This window comes from Talpa occidentalis, unplaced genomic scaffold, assembly GCF_014898055.3.
Source record: "Talpa occidentalis isolate TD23 unplaced genomic scaffold, MPIMG_talOcc4v2.1 talOcc4.4, whole genome shotgun sequence".
Lineage (NCBI taxonomy): Eukaryota > Metazoa > Chordata > Mammalia > Eulipotyphla > Talpidae > Talpa > Talpa occidentalis.
This window is the reverse complement of record NW_023604295.1, coordinates 61,335,635-61,356,254: the sequence shown is the minus strand read 5'-3', so window position 1 is coordinate 61,356,254 and position 20,620 is coordinate 61,335,635. Positions and strand designations below refer to the sequence as shown.

Below are 20,620 nucleotides of genomic sequence, written 5' to 3'. Positions count from 1 at the left end.
CACTTCTGGTTTTATATGTTGCTTTGTTATTTTTCCATTTCTATATTGATGTATGTACAGATTATTTCCATCTTTTGTTACTGCAGCTAATGCAACAATGTTTTTTTCATGTGTGAACTGAGAAGTGTCTATGACCTTTTCCCGGCTACATGCTACAAATGGATTTGCTGGGCTATGGGGTACGCACATTTAATTGTTCTAGCTACTGCCAAGCTTCTTGGCAAAGAAGTGATAATGCCAGTTCACCCTTCTACTACATATGTGTTCTCTTTTCCTCATATTCTCACCAACACTTGATCTAATAATTCTTTTTAATTTTGACAATTTAGTAGGTTAAAATACCTCTGCTTTAAATTTAGTTTCCTTTGAAGTCTAATGAAATTAAGCATCTTTTTTACATCATTATTAGACATTAGGTTTGCTTTGTGTTGAATTGTCCTTATTATTTTATTTATTTATTTATTTTGCCTGTGGTGGTAAAGGGTGGCAGGGGATGCGGGGAACAGTTTTTTTTTTTTTTTTCCTAATTGATTCTTAGTTTAAAAAATTACATTTTGGTTATCCAGCCTCCATCAGTTACATTTATCACAAATATCTTCTCTGTCATGTGTCTTTTAAACTTTACTTAGGATACCAATGTGGTAGAGGCAATATAGACCTAAGACTGGATATGAATTCTAGTTCCATTTCTTAACAGGTGAATGACCTTGGTGTCCATTTCTAACTTTGCCTTGGTTTCTTTATCTATAAAGTCAGATTGGTAATAGTATCTACTTCAGAAGTTTCTCCAGAAGATTAAACAAGTTAAAATGCAAAACACTTGAGTAGAGGCTGGTAAACAGAAAGCTATCAATAAAGTCAAATATGGGCGTCCCTGGTGGCACAAGGGGTTAGGCGCAGCGCTGTGAGGCTGTCTGCAGCCACTGCAGCACGAGTTCAATCCTGGCCAGGGAGCTACCCAAATGGTGCAGCAGACCTCTTCTGACTCGCCCTCTGTGCCCCCTGCAGTGTATTTCAGTCAATCCACCTGTTCTGTTCCCCACTCTGTCTCTGGTGAATCCTCTCACCTCCCCACACCTCTGGCCTATACCCTAGTTCTTGTATGCATAAATAAATAAATCTTAAAAAAAGTTAAATACTATTTTGACATATGTAAGTTTTAAGATTTTTTTTTTGTTATAAAAATAGATTAAACTTTTTTTTTGCTTTGGTATATGATACACATGATAGCAATTCAGCTCAATATCACATGTAATAGTTATGAAAATGATTTCTCAGGGATGGAATGGTGGATACACAAAGTAGTCAAAAATAAGCATCTTTCAGATTAGCAACTCCTTCCCTTTGATGTGGTCCTTATCCTCAGAATCTGAGAATGTCAGGCCATCACAACCATGTTCCAAGCAGCAGGTGAGAGGGAAGAACAGAAGGTTCTCTTCTCCCTTTTCAGTCAACTATATTGAAGTACAATTTCCCTGCAGGATGGTTTTCATTCCTGAATTTTAAATAACTTAATGAATTTATTTATTTATTCAGGATATAGAATATTTCTATCTGCTTGAAAATTTCCCTTTTGCTCCTTTCAGGCAATCCCTTTCCTCTAACAAACCCCTAGGAAACCACTGATCTGTTTTCTATCATTACTGTTTTTTTCTTTTCAAAATTTTTATGTAAATGAGATACTCTTGTATCTGGCTTCTTTCACTTAGAATACCTTTGAGTTTCATCTAGGATTTTGTGTCAGTGGTCTGTTTCTTTTTATTTAGAGATATATCAGTTTGTTTATGCATTTACTGGTTGATGGACATTTGGGTTGTTTCCAAGTTTTGGTTGTTTATAAATAAAGATACTGTGAGTATCCATGCACCACCTTTGTGTGAACACAATTTTAAAATCTCTTGGGTAAATACCTATAAGTACAATTGCGAGGTCCAGGGCCTCCCCTGGCGGCACAGTGGTTGAGCGCTGGTCTGCCAAGCTGCCCGCAGCCTCTGGAGCGCCAGTTCGATCCCCAGCCACCAGCGAGGGCAAACACTTGTGTTTGGCAACACAAGTGTTTGCCATATTACAAGTGTTCGATCCCCGGCCACATGGTGCGACAGACCTCTCCTGCCATGCCCGCTGCTCCCCTCAGCAGTGTATTTCATCAGTCTGCCTGTTCTGTTCCCCGCTCTGTCTTTGGTGAATCCTCTCACCCTCCCGCGCTTCTGACTGTACCCAGTGCTTGTATAAATAAATAAATAAATCTTTAAAAAAAAAAAAAAAACAATTGCTAGGTCCAATGGTAAGTGCGTGTTTAACTTTATAAGAAGTGAGAAACTGCTTCTTAGTGGCTCTGTACCATTTTGTTCTGTCCTGCAATGTAGAAGAGGTCCAGTAGTCCCTATTCTCACCGATACTTGTCATTGCCCATTCTCTAGAATTTAGCCATTCTAGTGGATGTGTATTGGTATCTAGTATTATAATTAGCATTTCCCAAATGACTGATGATGTTAAACATATTTTCCTGTGCTTCTTTGCTATTCATATATAAAAACTTTGCTTTTTGATGTGAGAATATTTTTCAGTTGAGATATGGCAGCAATAAAAAATGGGTACATGTGCCCAGCATAGAATCTTCTATGACTTAAAGCAGATCCTCAGATACAGATGACATCCTCAACCATTGTTCATTGACTTGAATTGTGAAGCAACTTGAAGCCTGCAACTACAGCAGGACTTCCTTAGTTTCTTACCACATCCCTGATACTTATCTTTAGCATCTAGACCTTTGTCAAATGAAATCATTACAGACATCTCAGATAAGATTTCCTTTCTTTTTTACTTTTTTTTAAAATTAGTTTTATTTTCAATTGAAGCAGTGTTGATTTACAGCACAGTGTATGATTTGAGGGTGTAGGTTCATACCCCTTCAGATGTTTGTAACATACCAAATTTCCTTTTGGTTAGTAGCCCTGTGCTCTGTGACTTTGACTGCAATAGTTGAAAGTAAGTACTCAAGCTCTGAAAGCCTTCATTTTCTTTACGTTTCTAACATTTCAATGGTAAAAAGTCCCAGAAGGCAAAGTCCTTTTCACTGTGTTTACCTACTCAAAGGTACTTGGTAAAAACTATATGATGGGGTTTTGTAGTCTTAACCCTTTTGTAGACTTACCCCTTACCTGGGGGAACAGTATGGGATTTGGAATGAGATGTAGAAGGAACTTGGACTTTTTTTTAAAGATCTATTTATTCATGCATACAAGAACCGGGGTGCAGGCCAGATGCGCAGGAGGGTGAAAGGATCCACCAGAGACAGAGCAGGGAACAGAACAGGCAAACTCACTGAAATACACTGCTGAAGGGAGAAGCGGGCGAGACAGGAGAAGTCTGCTATGCCATGTGGGTATCTCAGGGGCCGGCTGGGATTGAACCCACACTGCAGAGGCTACAGACAACTCCATAGCGCTGGGCTCAACCACCTGCGCCACCAGGGGAGGCCCCGGAACTTGGACTCTTGGACTCTAGTCTTTGCTAACTTTGCTACTTAAATTTCTCAGTCAGTTTCCTCTTACTTATGGTAGATATAATAATGGCCCCTTGAGTTGTCTCAGAGATAGAATAAGCAATTAACGAGGCTATTACCCCATAATAAATGTTCAATGAATGCTAGTTTCCTTCCCTCTCAGGTATACTACCACTGACAGAAACAGTTCAGGTGTTTATTTACTTTGAAAAGCTGGTTACAGGCAGGTGATTCAAAGTGACATTTCTTCTTACTTTCCATTTGCTGGTTTTATCTTTAAAAACATATGCCTTTGGATTGCATCACCCTGTCTCATACTTTGTAGTTTAGAGTTCTCCTTGTCATTCTGAATATTGGGGTAGAAATAATGATCCATGTGACATGGATGGTTTCAGTCATTTAAAGATTGAGAGGGATATGGAAGTAGAGGCAGGGGTATAACAAAGATCAAAATAAAAAATAATAATAACAATAAAATAAAATAAATGTCAGCATTCTAGAAAGATTATCATCTTTTGACATAGTCAGATTGTCATTCTAACCTTCGGAGGAGCTATTGAACCACTCCATCTCCATCCCATATGTAACTTGTATGACAAGCATGTCAAAGTTTATTGACACTCATGTGAGACAAATGGCCTTTGGGGTAGGGTGGTAGGGAGGTCATGTCTAAATGGTGCCACTTGCTTGTCTCCATATGGTTCTTAAAATCTGAAAATACATAAAAAAACTGATGAGTGCTTATTAAAAATGCAGACCACTGGGCTATCTGTCACTGCCTATCAATTTAATAGATCTGAAGTAGGATCCAAGACCCTTCATCTATTTTTGGGACTGGTCACCACCATGTTGGTGTATCAGGGAGGTATGGTTCCAGGCCATTTATTCATCATTCATTGGCTATTTATTGAGTACTAAGTATAAATTGGATTCATGGGCCTTGTACATTTGGGGGAAGGGATTTAACATAGAAAAAGGGATGTAAGATACTTGTGTAGAGACAGCTGCTGGGTCTATAGGTTAGAGTCAGACTATTTGCTTCTTTGTTTCCCCTTGACTCTGTGCAAAACTGACTTTGGTTTAGAATAGTTTACTCACTTGTCTCTACCAGATTGTAGAAGGCAAATGAGTTTCATTGGTATCCCACATCAATTTTGTTCCATCATCTTTTCTTAGTCCTAAACTTTGATTTTGGCCGTAATTCCAACTCTAGCATCTGTGGCAATCTCCAGCTTAAGGCACTATATGTTGGAAAATGGCTTCTCTTCATAGGATTTAAAGAGTATTCTCTATTATGTTACTGCTGCCATACCAGTCCCTTTGCCTTCTGTGCCTCTTGATGGCCTGAAAGAGGTAGCACAGATCACACGTAGTCCATCAGCTGTAGTTCTCACAGCAGGTGACACATGACATAAGCTAGTGGTCATATGGGTGGCAAGGTGAGTCTCATTGGGCATTACTCAGATGGTACAATGTTTGGATAGGAAGGTAAGATGTTCAAAAGGGTGTGGCTCCTAGACTTACATTTGTGCAGGCATTGTGACATACTCTGAAGGCTTATCTGTTTGACTTCATACTGCAAAGAGATGAGAACTTTGGTTTAGTCTCCAAGGGGGAAGTGTAGGCAGTTTTAGACTCGGGCCAGTCAATATCTGCTTTTCCTTCTTGAGACTGGAACCATTGTAAGTTCTTGGGAGAAGAGTATAGAGCTGGACTTGACATTGAGGAAAGTGTGAAGGTAAGGATATTTTAACTAAGAAAAATTATTCAAAAGCAGTTGAAATTTGGAAGAGAGTGCTAATGTGGAAGGATGGAGAGTCAAAAAAAATTTAAAGCTACGCATGCTTGTATGCACTTTGCTTTGAATATTAAAGCAAATAGTAAAGTGAAGCTCAAGAAATAGTTCAAAATGGTTTAAGGTGTGCGTTGGAATTCACAAATGTGTTTTGAACTTTGAATTACTAATTAAGGTTTAGAAAAACTTATTTTGGTGGTAACTCAAGAAGAAGCTTTACCATCTGGTAATAATTTATATTGAATTTAGCTATTTGATTAAGAATCCACCAAGGAAATTATAGAAACTCTTTCTGGGTAATTTTTAAAAATTAAGAGTTTAATTTTTAAACTCTTTCTGGGTAATCTTTCTACGCACAGACCTGGTGTGTGGTTTCTGTAACTTTAACACTGGGAATTGGCACCTAACCCCTGATTTAGATCTTGGCATTTGCCCAATATTATCTCCAAATGCTAGTGTTTAAAAAATAATTCTTCTTTGGGGGTGGTATATGTTGAGGGTGCTCAGAAAGAGTATCAGGCCAACAAGAGTATCAGGAGCTGTTTCTTGTCTTTGGCCCAGAGGGGGATGCCTGCTGTCATTGGGAACAGCAGGGATTTTTTGTTTCTGTTTTTGTATGAGGGAGTAGTATGAATTTTAAGAATGAACCACAGCTGGAAGCCAGTGACTGAATCTTGTAGCCCACTCTTTTAGGGTTGAGAGAACTACTTTCCCCTCAAGATTTTAAGTGGTGAAGTCAGGCAGGGAGGATGTTGAAGAAGGAACTTTTTATTTCCTGTTCTGGTGATTTTCTCTGGGAGTTCTGTTGCCTGTTTGGCAAGTATGTTCTGCTTTGTGGGTGAGGAAAGCCCTGTGTGCTTCCAAGGGGGCTGTGTCTGCATTTTCGATTGAGCTCTAATTGAACTCTGGGCTACTTGGCAATAATTTGCACCTGCAGACAATAGTAAAGCAGGGAACAAAAGACAGATTTGTGAACAATGGTGTTCTTAAAGGGTCAGGAAAAAGACTAAACTTGTAAGTTGACTATAAATTTGAAGCGTAGGGCAAGGGAGGGGGTGGGAAATGTGTGAGACAGGGGAGGCAAGAGCACAAGGGAATATGGTGATGGTTCATACATGCTGTGATGGTGGGAATTATGGGGACTACATTGTTTTTTGAAAATGAATTGTTGTTCAAAAATGAATAATGATGTAAGAAAATAAATAAACTCAATTATTTAAAAAAGAAGTTAAGCATAAAAGAGAAACAATATAATGTTGAGGTTGGGTTTGCAGGCTAACCTACAAAGCAGGTTAACCCATTATGTATCCAATATCTGGTTTTGGAGAAGCTTGGCTGAGCTGATAGTGCTCTGGTTTGAAGCCGGAAAGGCTTGTGTTTTAAGTCACAGTTCAGTCAATTACTTATTCTGTGACCTCAGGCAAGTCATTTGGTCTTTGATCTTAGTTTCTTCATCTTTGAATTGGGGTGGTAGGTACCTACCTTGCAGGGATTGTGGGGAATATGAAGACAATGTATGTGTAGGACATACTTGCAAATAATGGCGCAATAGAACTATTGCCATGTAAAAAAAATGGTGTTCTAGTTGACGAGCGAAATGATAGAATTTATGCAATTTTCTCTCCGCATAATGAAAGTAAAGTAAAGTAAAATGAAGTAAAATGAATGCCATTTCATTACCAGGAGCAATTGGGTCTACTTGGTACTGTAGGCGAATATGGTATAGGGCAGAAAATTTTTTTCTTCTTCCCTTCTAGGTTCTCCTGATGGTCTAATAATTAAAATGACACAATCTAGATTAATGGGGAGAAAAAAATTAATTTCATATGTACAGGAACCCCACAAATGCATTGGACTCCCGGACAATCAAACAGTTGGGATGGTTTAGGGAGAAGGGGATAGGAGTCTGGCACTTCACAGGGGAGGAAAACTATAGGAAGATGGCAGAAGCAAATATTTGGTAAACAAAGATTTGCTTGTAGAGACAAAGGGAGACAGAAAGGAATTTGAACAAACAGGTCTTTCTAATTTCCTCCCTACCTACCAAACCCATTTTATAATATATTGTAGTTATCTATCATCGCAGCTCCCTACCTATAACAGATCTTTTATGTAAATACTTTTAGGCAGTGAAGGGGAAAGCTAGATTCTTCCCAAGTCTTTTGGGCCTTGATTGCTTTCATCCCATAACAATCCACATGCCCACCTGGCATATTTTGGGCTGCCTATTTTGCTCCCGGACAATAGTAAGCTTGCTTTGACTTCTTTTTATTAGAGACTTTTAAATAGACAAGGATTGAAACCATCAAACTGCTTCAGATTAACGGGTTAAGGACACAGAACTTCTGGAACTGAAGTAGCAACAAAGACACCTTTCTTTTCTAACGCTGATCATCTCATATCCCTTTTCACAAACCTTCATCTACTCCCCATTTCCTCCCGTTCACATTACAATGGCAAGTGCTGAGATTTAGCAGTGTGCTTGGCCATTTGGTCAGTGGAAATGTTTATGGACGTGGGTCATGAGGATTATTTGGTCTAGAGCTACACATTTGGAAAGAGCCCTGAATTAAAAATTTCATGTTACCGCCAACATAGGCAGTAAGTTTTGTGTGTGCGCTGAAAGTAGTTATCCAGTAAATCCAAACACAGAGTTATCATAATTCTCCTTAGAATTTCTTCCCTTTTTTTTTTTTTAACATACTATGAGCCTCAGTAAAATGAGTGATCCATAACCTCAGAGGCTGCTAACTCTTGAGAATTCCTGTTGCCTGCTACATACAGACTCATAATATAGTAATGGACATAAAGGCTAATGAAAAGGACAGACCTTTCTATAATTTATTGTACAGAGTCCACTAATGTGATAACTCTGCCTGTTGAGAAGCTATATGAGGGGTTCTCTCATACCGGGGCCATGAGGGAGAATTTCCCCAAGCAAGATTAAATCCAAAGAGCTAGAGAAAGTCAGTCAAATTTGAGGCAGGATTGATATAGCATTACAGGCAATAGATCTCAATAACCAATTAGTTTTCAGGGACCTAAGTGGACTTTAGGACTTTATGATTTTTATATTTTGAGTTTGAGAAAATTATTAGGAAAATTATTTTCTGGCAATGGATGGGTAAGTACATAATATGATTAGTTTAATTTTGTGTATATTGAGGATGGTGATCTTTAAGATATCAAAGTGGAGATAATAATACAAGGTATATGATCTTGTATTATAAAAAAAGTCTTCTTTACTCTTGTTAATTTAGATTTGTAGTTATGTGGTGCTTCTATCCTGGTCCAATGGGAAATAAAATTAATTTTTGATATATGATTCCTGCTTTTAATGTTTGATATATGATTCCTGCTTTTCAGAGCTTATTCTCTCACTTCAGTCAAGAATTACACACACACACACACACACACACACACACACACAGTTCCTGTAACCCTCTGAGACAGCAGTAGAAGTGTTATTGATAATACATGATTGTCAAGTGAATTGTATAGATAATTCTAGCTTATCCACAGTTAGTATCTTATCTGGTTTTACTCTTGCTTTATTTTGGTAGTTTCAGAAGGGTTGAGGATAACGTGAAGTTTAATAGTATTGTGGGTTATTTGATATGGAGTAACTCATTTTAATTTTACAGGGTAGCTACTATTTTTTGTTCCATTTGACAGGAAATTGAGGCACTGAGAGGTTCAATAACTTGTCTAAAGTTATGTAGTTTATAAATGGTAATTTTGGGATTCCAATCTCATCAATCTGAGCTCAGAGTCTCTTCAGTTTTTTAAAATCTCGTCCTTTACACTAAATATATGCTTTATAATTTAAGTTAGTTAAAGGCTTTATTTTTTTAATGACTGCAATATTTAATCATTCTCCTGATTTTAGACATATATATTGCTTTCAGTTTTGCGTCTGTATTTCCAGTTATATACTTAGGATAAATTTCTGTAGTGGATTTTCTATATCAAGGAATATAAAACACTTATGGGTCCTTAAAACATATTGAATTTCAGAAAACCTCAAACAGTTTATAATCTGGATGTACTTTTCCATTCCATATGGTTGATCAAGTCAAGACAGAAAGAACAACTATGATAAAGACTAAGATATTTAATCACAGAATGATAGAGGAACATCTGGAGTAGATATACTCCAGGTATCATTTAGGTCATCTCCTTTTATTAAGAACAGAGGCTCAGAGAGATTAAGAGATGTGTCCAAAGCATATCAGTGTGGTGGTAGAGTGAGAATTAGGGCAAGAATCAGAATCGAATAAGAACCTGCACTTAGCACTAAATAATATACTTGATCAGAAACTTAAATAGTTTGGAGGATTCAGAGGCATGCTGAAATGTTCATCTTGGGTTTCAGCTGGAGAGTTGAGAGACTTTTAATGTTTGAGTCTGTTTCAGTTTCCCCTTGAAGCTTCACAGTTGTGTTTTGGGAGTGTGGAAGTAACCCAAAGGACTGTGCCCCAAATGAAAGGCTCAGTAGCCACCCAAAGAGATAAAGAATACTATTAGGCTTGAGGGAACCTTGTGACATTCCCTTTCATGAGTTCTCTTGCGTCTTGCCTACGGTCAGATCCTCAAGGATGATTCTGAACTCTCCATTATTCTGTTGCTAGTACAATATGTTTGAACAAAGGGCTGCTCACACAATCCAAAACATAAGTCAAGACTGATTTTCATCACACTTACCAAAAATGGAAAATATTTTTCTTTCTTATTGCTCCATCATGTCGCAATGGATAAACAGAACTTAAAAATTGATTTGTATCCATCTGGATAGGGTGGATTTATCCATTAAGCCTCAAAGTTTCAATGTCTCAGTACAATGAAAGTTTCTCTTGCAAATCTGAAGGAGGCTGGTTTCATCTTCTATGTTGTGGATATGGCATGCAAGTTTGCCAACTTGGGGTGGGGGAGGAGTTAATAGAATCATGTAGGCTCTTAACTGACTCAGCCTGAAAGTGATAAATGCCAAACAATCTATTGACCAAAACTAGAAACACGGTACTCATTCAACTGGAGGAGAGACAGGGAAAAGTATATGGGGGAGAACATAGATATTTGATGAGCACCAATGGTTTCTTCTACTCTGGGTACTTGATACTTTGAAATTACGTTCTTGGAAAAAAAGATAGGTAATTTCTTATCATTTCTAATTTTAAACACAATGATAAAACTTTCATTTTACTTTCCTTCAAATATGCTTAAGTGTAACTATATGGTGGAATACATACTGTCATTTTACAAAATTCTTTTGAGCTCCCTGTTAAAAACAAATAAATTTTAGCTTAATAATTGTTAAATTTGGGCAAGTCATCTTCTCTAAACTTGTATCCCAATTCAAAGTAGTATAATTCTTCACTCAAGGTTATATTGTAAAATGTATGTGATAGGTTGCCTACAAAACACTTGATACATTGCTCCTACAAAGCAAGTATTTAATGAGTGTGAAATTTTTCTTGTCATTGATATTGTAGTGGGATTGACTACTTTTGACAGTAACATTGGATCTTCTAAATCAGTGGTGTATCCATAATCATCAAAAGATAGGTACTTTATGGGAACAAGTGATGTTTTGGCTAAGTTTTGGAAATGAAATATCTTATATCTTCTGTTCTTATCTTGGTAGACATGGGGAGTTTCAAAGGTCATGCCCTACCTGGAACCTTCTTCTTTGTCATGGGTATTTGGTGGAGCATAAAGAGCATTCTGAAATATGCCTGCAAAAAGTACAAGCGGACTTCCTACCTTGGCTCCAAAGCATTATTCCAGCGAATAGAAATTATAGAGGGAATCGTAGAAATTTTCATGGCTGTAACTGGTGAGTGTTCCATGTCTGTGTTTTGTTGGCTTCTCTTTTCAGGTATTTTCTAATGCAAAGAAAAGATTCAGTATCAAATCAAGAAGTTCCTGAAATGAAATTTTTTGTTTAATTGACAGAAAACATTGTATTAGTTTCAGCTACAACATAGTGATTTGATATTGTGTAAGGAAATGATTACCACAATTAGTCTAGCTAACATCCATAATCACAAATAGTTTCAGTTTTGTTTTCTTGTGACAAGAACTTCTAATTTATTCTCTTAGCAATTTTCAAATATATAATAGAGTGTTATTAGCTATAGTCATCGTGTTGTGTATTACATCCCCAGTACTAATTTATTTTATAACTGGAGGTTTTAAACTTGGTCTCATTCATTTGACCACCTTCACTCTTTTTGTCCACCCTTACCCTAAAGTGAATTTTTTTATTAAAAAATATCTCTGTGGGCCTCCCCTGGTGGTGCAGGTGGTTGAGCGCAGTGCTATGAAGTTGTCCGCAGCCTCTGAAGCGTGGGTTCAATCTTGGCCGGCTGGTGAGAATCCCACATGGCGTGGCAGACCTCTCCTGTCTTGCCCACTGCTTCCCTCAGCAGTGTTTTTCAGTCAGTCTGCCTGTTCTGTTCCCTGCTCTCACCCTTCCGCACATCTCGCCTGTACCCTGGTTCTTGTATGCATGAATAAATAAATCTTTTAAAAAATAAATAAAATAAATTAAAAAATCTCTGAATACTTACTCTACTTATAAATCCTACCTGACATAGTTTTTAGAAGGCTATATTTGCTGCTTATACAAAGGCTTCATCCTTAAAGAATTAGTCATGGTAGTGAACTTACCTGCCCACTCAAGGTGAATTTTCTTTATAGAAATAATTTCATATCAATTATTCTGATGCTTGAACAAATAAATTCTATCAGAAACTACTTTTCAGAACTAAATAAAAATAATCACATGATTATGGAAAAATTTAAATAATTAATCTTTGCTGACAGGTGTATAGACCCATTGGGGTAAAGAAGACCTTGACTTATGCATTCATCCTTCTTGTGTGTTTGCTAAGTTGGAACAGGAGGTCAGGTTAGATTACAGATAATGATTTTCTATTGATGGTGAGGATTCTGTAAAAATGATATAATTGTACAGTTCCCCTATATGAAGGGAAAACTTCTGAATTTCCTTTTGGATTTCTTCATGCTTTATTCATGACAATAGGTTTTTTTCTATAGCCGTCTAATCACAGAGCAACCATTTCCAAAGAGAGGAATTTCCATGTCAATGTCTATATATTAACAAATAAAACAGCATATTTAAAGAGGTTTAATTAACTGTTTGTGTAACTGACTAGGCCATATTCTAATCTGGCTGCGCTTTCTCAGTAATCTTTAGTTGGCGAAAAGCTGAACTTCAGCATTTTAATCTTGAACCAAGCACAACTCTCTCCTTCGTGCAGCCTGCACGGGACACGAGTGTGAAATGTAAGAAGGAAGTAATCCGTTTCTTCCTGGCTTATCTCCCAAATCCAAATCCCAAATCATTGAGGTTTTACCTAGACATTAGATTGAAATCGGAACTAAAATCATCAATGGGACTGAAACTTAGTGGAACTGAGATCATCAGCTTTGAAGATCTGAAGTAGTTATCTGACAACATTGGTGATCTTTGACATAGAGTGAATGTTCAACCTGTATTTGAAATTCTAAAACAAGCCTAAAGTTCCAGTGCTTAGCTGTTAGAGAACAGCCAGAGGAAAGATCAATGTCATAAAATGACAGTAGATTGGACTAAGTAGTGGCTGATCGTTTTGTATCTTTTCTGCCTACTTGGCATGAGGGTTGCTAAATCTGCGATATGTCTCTCTACAGGTATGCTTGGAGAACAGTTTATTTCTGGAGGGCCTCATCTAACCTTATATGACTACAAAGAGGGCCAGTGGGTTCAACTCCTGGGCTGGCATCATTCCACCATGTATTTCTTCTTTGGGCTGCTGGGTGTGGCAAACATCTTATGTTTCACCATCAGTGCACTTCCTAGCTCCTTAGTCAAGTTAACATTGTCAAATGCCTTATTTGTGGAGGGTAAGTATAAGTGAATTTTCTCCTATATCTTTCACTTTTATTGGACATTTATAATAATATTTCTTTGGTGTACAGGTACAGTCTTAAATGATAGGGCCATGTATTTGGGTCATAGTGACCTAAACAGCATAAGCAAAATCAAATGTGCTTTATTCACATTTCACATCTGCCTTAAAGAACCTACTATTGTTATTTGTGCACTAAGTTTAGCCTGGAAATTATCATTATTTCCATTTTTAACAAGTGAATCTGAGATCAAAGCATTGATGCATGGATATCCTGAAACTAGGAGACAATTCATAGCAGACTAGCTTCTAACAGCTACTAATTAGCCTTTTTCATATTGATATAATAAAACTCCACTATCACATGATTAGTAGAGTCCAAAAAATTAACACAAATTTGTATGGATATATCTATAGCTATATCTATAGATATATCTGTTTTTAAGACATGAATGAAAAACAACATTTTTTGTTCTCATTTCTCCTTGTTATTCTACAGGGAAACACTGAAAACAGGTATTTAATGAATGTTTCATTTATTGTACATATAAGGAACAGATTGATTATGTAACTCAAAAAAACCCCAAATTATCAAGAGGCAGTCACTTCCTAACTGTCTGCCTGAGCTCCCTCATCTGAAGATGAGAACTTTTGTTGACCTCTTTGAGAACAAGAGCTAGATAAAAGTCAACAACATGATTCTCATTATCTCAAGTGTTTTAATATTTTGCATGAACATCTTTTCCGCCTCATCTGAATAGAAAGGATAAAAATGAAACTGGAATCTGTGCATGGGATTAAAATATGTATTTAGTTACTACTACTTGGGTGCTTCCAGAACATCTTATCATACCCATCAGAGTCCACTGTTAGGATTTGTGTATATGTTTGCTTTCTTCAATGGATTGAATTCCTTAAGGGGAAGCTATGTCTCATTCAGGAAAGAGACAGAGATAGAGACAGAGACATTAAGGTCCTTGGTTTCGTTGAAAAAGACAAACTATTTTTTTCCTCCTTCTATCAGCCTTTATCTTCTACAACCACACTCATGGCCGGGAAATGCTGGACATCTTTGTGCACCAGCTGCTGGTCTTGGTCATCTTTTTGACAGCACTAGTTGCTTTCATGGAGTTCTTGATACGGAACAATGTAATTCTAGAGCTTCTGCGATCAACCCTGATTCTGCTTCAGGGGAGCTGGTTCTGGCAGGTGAGTTGGGGTGTCCCGTTAATGTATTTGGTATGACCACCTATAACTTTCTCTCCTTGTTCAGTGGGGCATTTTACTCTTGAACCCAGAGACTTCATTCTGATGTGGTACCTATAACGAGAGTACGGCCTTTAGAGGTGATGTTTCTTTGAATGGTCTGTCGGCCTTGGTGAGCATTACAGCACCTGGGATGGAAGTAGGGTGTGCACTCTTCATTTCTCATCTGAGTACCCATTAGGTAGGCTGGTGCTTTTAGTTAGAAGCTGTTCTTGATCAGCTGTTCTTGATCACCAACTCTGGGCTGGTGCTTTTAGTTAAAAGCTGTTCTTGATCCTAAAACCACTTATAGTTTAAAGGGAAATGAAGAAAGGAAACTAACTTTTTTGAGAAACAACTATGTGCTGGCCACTATTTAGGACTTTATATACATGTTTCATTTTGTCCTAACAATGGTTTAGTTAGGTATTACCATTCCCAATTTACTGATAAGGCATATTCAGAGAGACCAAACTACTGTCCAGGATCACAGAATAATGGAACTAGGATCAAAATATGGGTCTGCCATATTGCAAATCCCAAGCCTTTTCCATTTTACTGTTAATTCCCTAACTTTGGTGTGTTGCTGAAAACATGATTTCCAATCAGTGAGCACATATTTACAGAGACTGATAGACCATAGTCTAGTATATGTATGAAAATGTAAATAAAGTCTGGGATGAAATGTGAATGTGGTTTTATCAGGAAATACTTAGATTTTAGTCATCAGAGAGCAGGGATTTGGGGTGGAAAGGCTTTTTTTTTTTTTTAAAGACTTATTTATTTATTTATATAAGCACTGGGTACAGTCAGAAGTGCGGGAGGGTGAGAGAATTTACCAGAACCAGAGCGGGGAGCAGAGCAGGCAGAAGGACCGAAGTACACTTCTGAAGGGAGCAGTTGGAGACAGGAGAGGTCTGCATGCCATGTGGGACCCTCCTCCAGTGGCCGGGGAGCAGCCAGGGATCGACCAGCGCTGCAGAGGCTGCGGGCAGCTTCGCAACCCAGCGCTCAACCGCTGCACCACCGGGGAGGCCCTGGAAAGGCTTTTTAAGGAATTTTCTTTTCACATAAGGAATGATAGGAAAGCATGGGTAGGTGAGGGGGAGAGAAACATCAGTGTCAGACACTGAATAAAACTGCATACAAGGAATAAAGCTGGACTGCAGACATGCTGGCTCCAGGTCCAGAGTAGACAGTGAGAGTTGGTTGTTTAGTGGAACTAAAGGGAAGTAAAAGAACTCCTGTCAGGGTGAAGAATGAAGCCAGGCTCTTGGTGGCCTTTTATTTTATTGTTTCTATATTCTGGATTCCTAATTGATGGATTTCTCACTTTTTGTCAGAAATCTGTTAAAGTCTTTTGAAACTTGAAATTCTGGATTTGTCAATTTCTTATTTATGCTTTAAAATTGTGAGATTTCATTCTGCTTTTACTTTTCTACGTTTTTGAGATGACTGCTGATCTCATTTATTTTCCGTCTTTCCTGTTTTTTAAAATAAGTGCACACTTAAGGCTGTAGATTTCCCTCTACACATTACTATGGCCGCCTCCCATAAGATTTGATGTCAGTTTTTACTCTTGGGTAATTTTGAATGTTGCATTTTCCATTGGCTTTCTCTTTCACTTATGAGTTATTTAGCAGTACAGTTTAAGTTTCCAAAGATAATCTTATCATTTATTTCTAATTTAACTGCTTTGTAGTCAATGCGTTGTTTTTTAAAAAATATATTGAGACTTCTTTTGGAACATAGCTCAAAGCCAGTGGTAGTAGATGTTCCAAATATTTGGAAAGAAAGTGCATTCTGTCTTTGTTGGGTTCAAGAGTCTATATCTGTTTAATAGATCACGTTCATTAAAGAGTTAAATCATCAAGTAGAGAAGTCAGAAAATAGGAACAAAAGAGAAAACCCAAAAAAAAAGAGTTGAAAAAAGAATAATAAAGATAAGAGCACAATTAATGAAAGTAATGTTTCATTAATAATTACTAATTGAGGATCTGAGGAGGGAAGCTGTGGGTTTTGTGATAACTGAGAATAGTTTGGCTTTATTGTCTTGGCAATAATGTTTTAATATTTCCTCAAGTGTTTTTCTAAGGAAAAGTTATAAGGTTAAAGTCTTTGGGTATAACTGTGTGATTATAATTTTTTTTCCCCATCTATCTATAAGTCTAGACTAGTTTCTTTTTTTTTTTTTAATCTCGTAGTCAGACTAAATTACATCTGGAGTCTTAAAGAAAAGTTAACATTTAATACCAATGTGTACACACACACAGAGACAGGAAATGAAGGTTTATCTCTGGTGCTTCTCTCCATCCTCAGAGTCCTCTGAAACAAAAATATCTAGAGATTTAGGTGATTTTTTTTATACTTTCATCTTCTCTTGCTATGTGTGGCATATTAATGCTTATGGGCAAAAATTCTGCATTAAACTAATAATATTACACCGTGATTTGCTTTTCACCATGTATTTTTTCTCTTACTACTTCTCCATATAGTCAATCCTAGTGGATAAACAATATAGAGGCAGCAGAGAAGTGCACACCTAGACTCTTGAAACCATACGAAAATGTGAATTGAAGGCGGCAAATACTCAGATTGAACACTTTATTTTATTAATTAATTAAAATTTTTTTTCTTATATCATTGTAGAGATTGGACACTTTTTTTATAACTCATATAAATGATTGGGTAATAGGTAAACTTAGGTTTGGGAATTCCCCTCCAACCTGTAAAAATAATTTCATTCCTGAACCATGTTGACATCAAACATGTTTTCTCAGAAAACCTAACCATATTACACAAATTTAAAAAAAAAAGTGTCAGGCCCATCCATTCCCATGATTCATATTTTCCCTGGGCCTCTGTGTGGGAGAATATTTCTAACATTTACTTGTGTACTTTGTCATCCCAAGCTCCCTCCCTTCTTTGTCAGAGCCAAGGTACAGAGACAATCGGAGGGAGGAAACTGCTCCCGCTGTCTTTGCTTCTCATGGACATTTGCTTCTGCCACATCTCCCAGCTCCAGTATTGCCCTGGAGACTCCCCAGCTCTCTGAGCCCAGACTGAAATGGAGCCTTGTCTTGCCTTTAAGAAAGACAAAATTTCATTCTAAAATGGGTAAATTAAAAAAAAGACACCTCGACAGTAGTGGTTCAAGGGCTGACATGGGAGATCAAATACTTGTTAGGCTTAAGGAGTAAGGGATTAGAGAATGAGATGTAAACACTAAAAAATTGAAACTCAAACCTATAAGAAATGGGCCCCTGGCTTATTTCCTATTAGAAGAGAATGTAATTTACATTTCAAATGTAATAGTACTGAAGCTTAACCTAGTTAAAAACAAATATTCAGGAGTGGCCTGCAAGATATAGCAAGAAAAATTCTTTTACTCAGGTCCTTTTTTCTTTGAATTTTACATTAGGTAGCAATTAGGAGAGGTAGCAATTAGTAAAGTAGATAAAAGAGTCATGGTGGATTTTTATGTTTAAAGAAGGAATTAATGAGTCCTGGCATTTCCTGCTCTTTAGTTTTCAGCTTTCCTAATTTACTTGCCACTGGAATGATATGCAAAGTCGCTATGGCTTTCAGTCTAATCACATCGATAAACTGTTCATATGCTTCACTGTAGGCTTCAGTCAAATTTTAAGCTTTGGTCTCACTCATAGCAGGAATCTAGAAAATCTAAATAAGGGACCAAGAAAAAGAATAACTATAAGAAAGAAAAAATCAAAATCAACAAACAACTATGAGCCAGAGACACACTATGGGGGGGTGGGAGGCAGGGAAAGGAGGAATTGGGGTCAAAATAAGGGGGTTGCAATTGTATAGGGAATATAAAAATAAAATTAAAAAAATAAAATAAAATAAAATTTTTTAAGCTTTCTGGGGCCTCTTCTGGGGTTATGTCTCAGCACTATGAAGCTTTGACAGCCGCTACAGCACCAGTTCAATCCCTGGCCAGGGAGCTAATCCACATGGCACAGTAAGCCTCCCCTGACTTGCCTGCAGCTCTCCTGGGCAATGTACTTCTGTAGATCTGCCTGTTCTGCTCCCCACTCTGTCTCTGGTGAATCCTTTCGTCCTACCCCTCCACCTCTGGCCTATCCCCCTGCTCTTGTATACATAAATAAATAAAATTTTAAAATTTTTTCAAGCTTTCAATATTAGGTTCTGAAGACTCAGTGAGATGAGCAGTGAGAGATGCTCAACATTACTCTTATATTTTTTTCCTTTTTTAAATAAAGGTAGATTATTTATTTATTTATTTAGTTATGCAAGAACTGGGGTACAGGCCAGAGGTGTGAGGCAGTGAGAGGATTCACCAGAGACAGAGTGGGGAGCAGAACAGGCAGATTGACTGAAATACACTGCTGAGGGGAGCAGCGGGTGAGACAGGAGAGGTGTACTGCACCATGTGGGTAGCTCCCTGTCTGGGGCTGGAATTCGTGCTGCAGAGGCTGCAGACAGCTTCACAGTGCTGTGCTTAATTAACCCCTTGCACCACCAGGGGTTACTCTTTCCTTGATGTGAATCAGTAAACACTTTGATAGGTAGAATAGATTATGACTAGTGGAGGTTTAAGAAACTTTGTTTTGGATGCTCCAAAAGATATTTGTCACTACGGCATGTTGCAAGAAGTCTATGAACTTCCTGACCAGGCAGATCTGGATTTGAGTTCTGGTTCTACTTTACTAATCATATAACTATAGACTAGATATTCCGTGCCTTTGAGTGTCCCCAGCTATACAATAGAAACACTATATTATGATAATGTTGTGAGAATTAATCATTATAACTTGAAAACACATGCCACCCTGAGGAAATGCTATTCATTTCTTCAGAAGAGGGTTGAGAAAACTTGCAGAAGGTGAAGCTGACTTGGGATTTGAAAGACAAATGAGGCTCATCAATGTGTCTTAGGCTTGAGATTTAGGACAATTGATACTCCTTTGTTAGTTTGTTCCTAACTTCTGTATAGTTTTCAAGGACTACAATAATAAATCGCCATAAGCTGGATGACTTAAAACAGTGAATATTGATTCTTTAATTTCCAAAATCCAAGATGGCAGTGGATTGGGTCCTTCTGGAAGCTCCAAGGGAGAATAAGTCTCACACCACTTCCCTGGCTTATTACCAGCAACGCTGGGCATTCCTTGACTTGTGGCAGCATAAGCCCACTATGTGTTTCTGTATATCTGTGTCTTTACCTGGATTTCTTATAAGGACACCATAGTGCCAACTCTAATCCAGCATGGCCTATCTTAACTTGATGACAACTGGATCTAAACTTGTTGACAACTGCAAAGACTTTATTTTCAAATAAGGTCACATTCACAGAGATGGGTGATAGGACTTCAATATTTCCTTCTGGATGATACAGTTTAACTCACAATTTCTCACTTTCCTCTGGGAGTTAGAACAAATCACTCCTCAGGCAGGGGTGGATGGGTTGCGTGTATGACATTGTAGGAACAGTGGTGGATATGTGGGAACTGGGGAGCTAGTTTACAGTGATTACACTAAACCCTCTGTAAAAATTCCTGTCTTGACACAGAATTTCTCTGACATCATCCATGAATTGTGACAGAGAGCATAAGAAGCAGTTTCTCATGGTCCTCACACCCCAGCTTAAGTGCCTGAGCCCCTTAACAAAAAGCTGACATACATGACTTGAGTTTCCCTTTTGTCCCCAAGTAGTGAGCACCGGAGAACTAAAAGTTCTTGTTTTCTTTCAGAGACTTTAGGGACCTGGGCTTTGTTCACTTTGACCCTCACAGTGAGCTTTTCTGGCAGTATATGAAAGTGCTATTGTGAAACGTTGTTATTTCCAAACAGCAGTCAAACCAATTCCGTGGCATTGCAGTTTCTGAATATTGTAGCCTCACATCTCTAATTTGATGACTGCTGTCTTTTGCTATTCATGTTAATACACTGTCCCTTTCAGTGTAGCTCTGTCCCAGTACTGATGCCTCAGAACCTTGATGGATGAGCCACAGAGTTCTTTGAATTTCTTGGGGTTATAGGATGGGGTCATGCATTACTTTAATCTTCGTATTTCTAAAGTAAAGACAATAAATGTATTCTGTCTCCTGGGATATAGAGAAAAACAGAAAGACATCTTTGTAGAGCACCTTGCTGATTTTAATTAATGTGCTATAT

General features: G+C 37.8%; 1 protein-coding gene across 6 annotated transcripts in view; it reads left to right on the top strand.

Moving 5' to 3' along the window:
- TMEM45A (transmembrane protein 45A) overlaps positions 1–20,620 on the top strand; it is a 103,208-nt gene that overhangs the window by 70,111 nt on the left and 12,477 nt on the right. For 3 of the 6 annotated variants that reach the window (XR_005128064.2, XR_005128067.1, XR_005128065.2), the window contains 3 exons: positions 10,945–11,136; positions 12,999–13,211; positions 14,241–14,425. Coding sequence is in view for 1 of the 6 variants with exons in the window: in XM_037525651.2 (XP_037381548.1) it covers positions 2,916–2,988; positions 10,945–11,136; positions 12,999–13,211; positions 14,241–14,425 (663 nt within the window). In the remaining 5 variants the exon portion in view is untranslated. Of the gene's footprint in view, positions 1–2,741; positions 2,989–5,100; positions 5,244–10,944; positions 11,137–12,998; positions 13,212–14,240; positions 14,426–20,620 lie in introns of those variants that run through there. The other 3 variants (XR_005128063.2, XM_037525651.2, XR_005128066.1) reach the window with 3 other exon arrangements.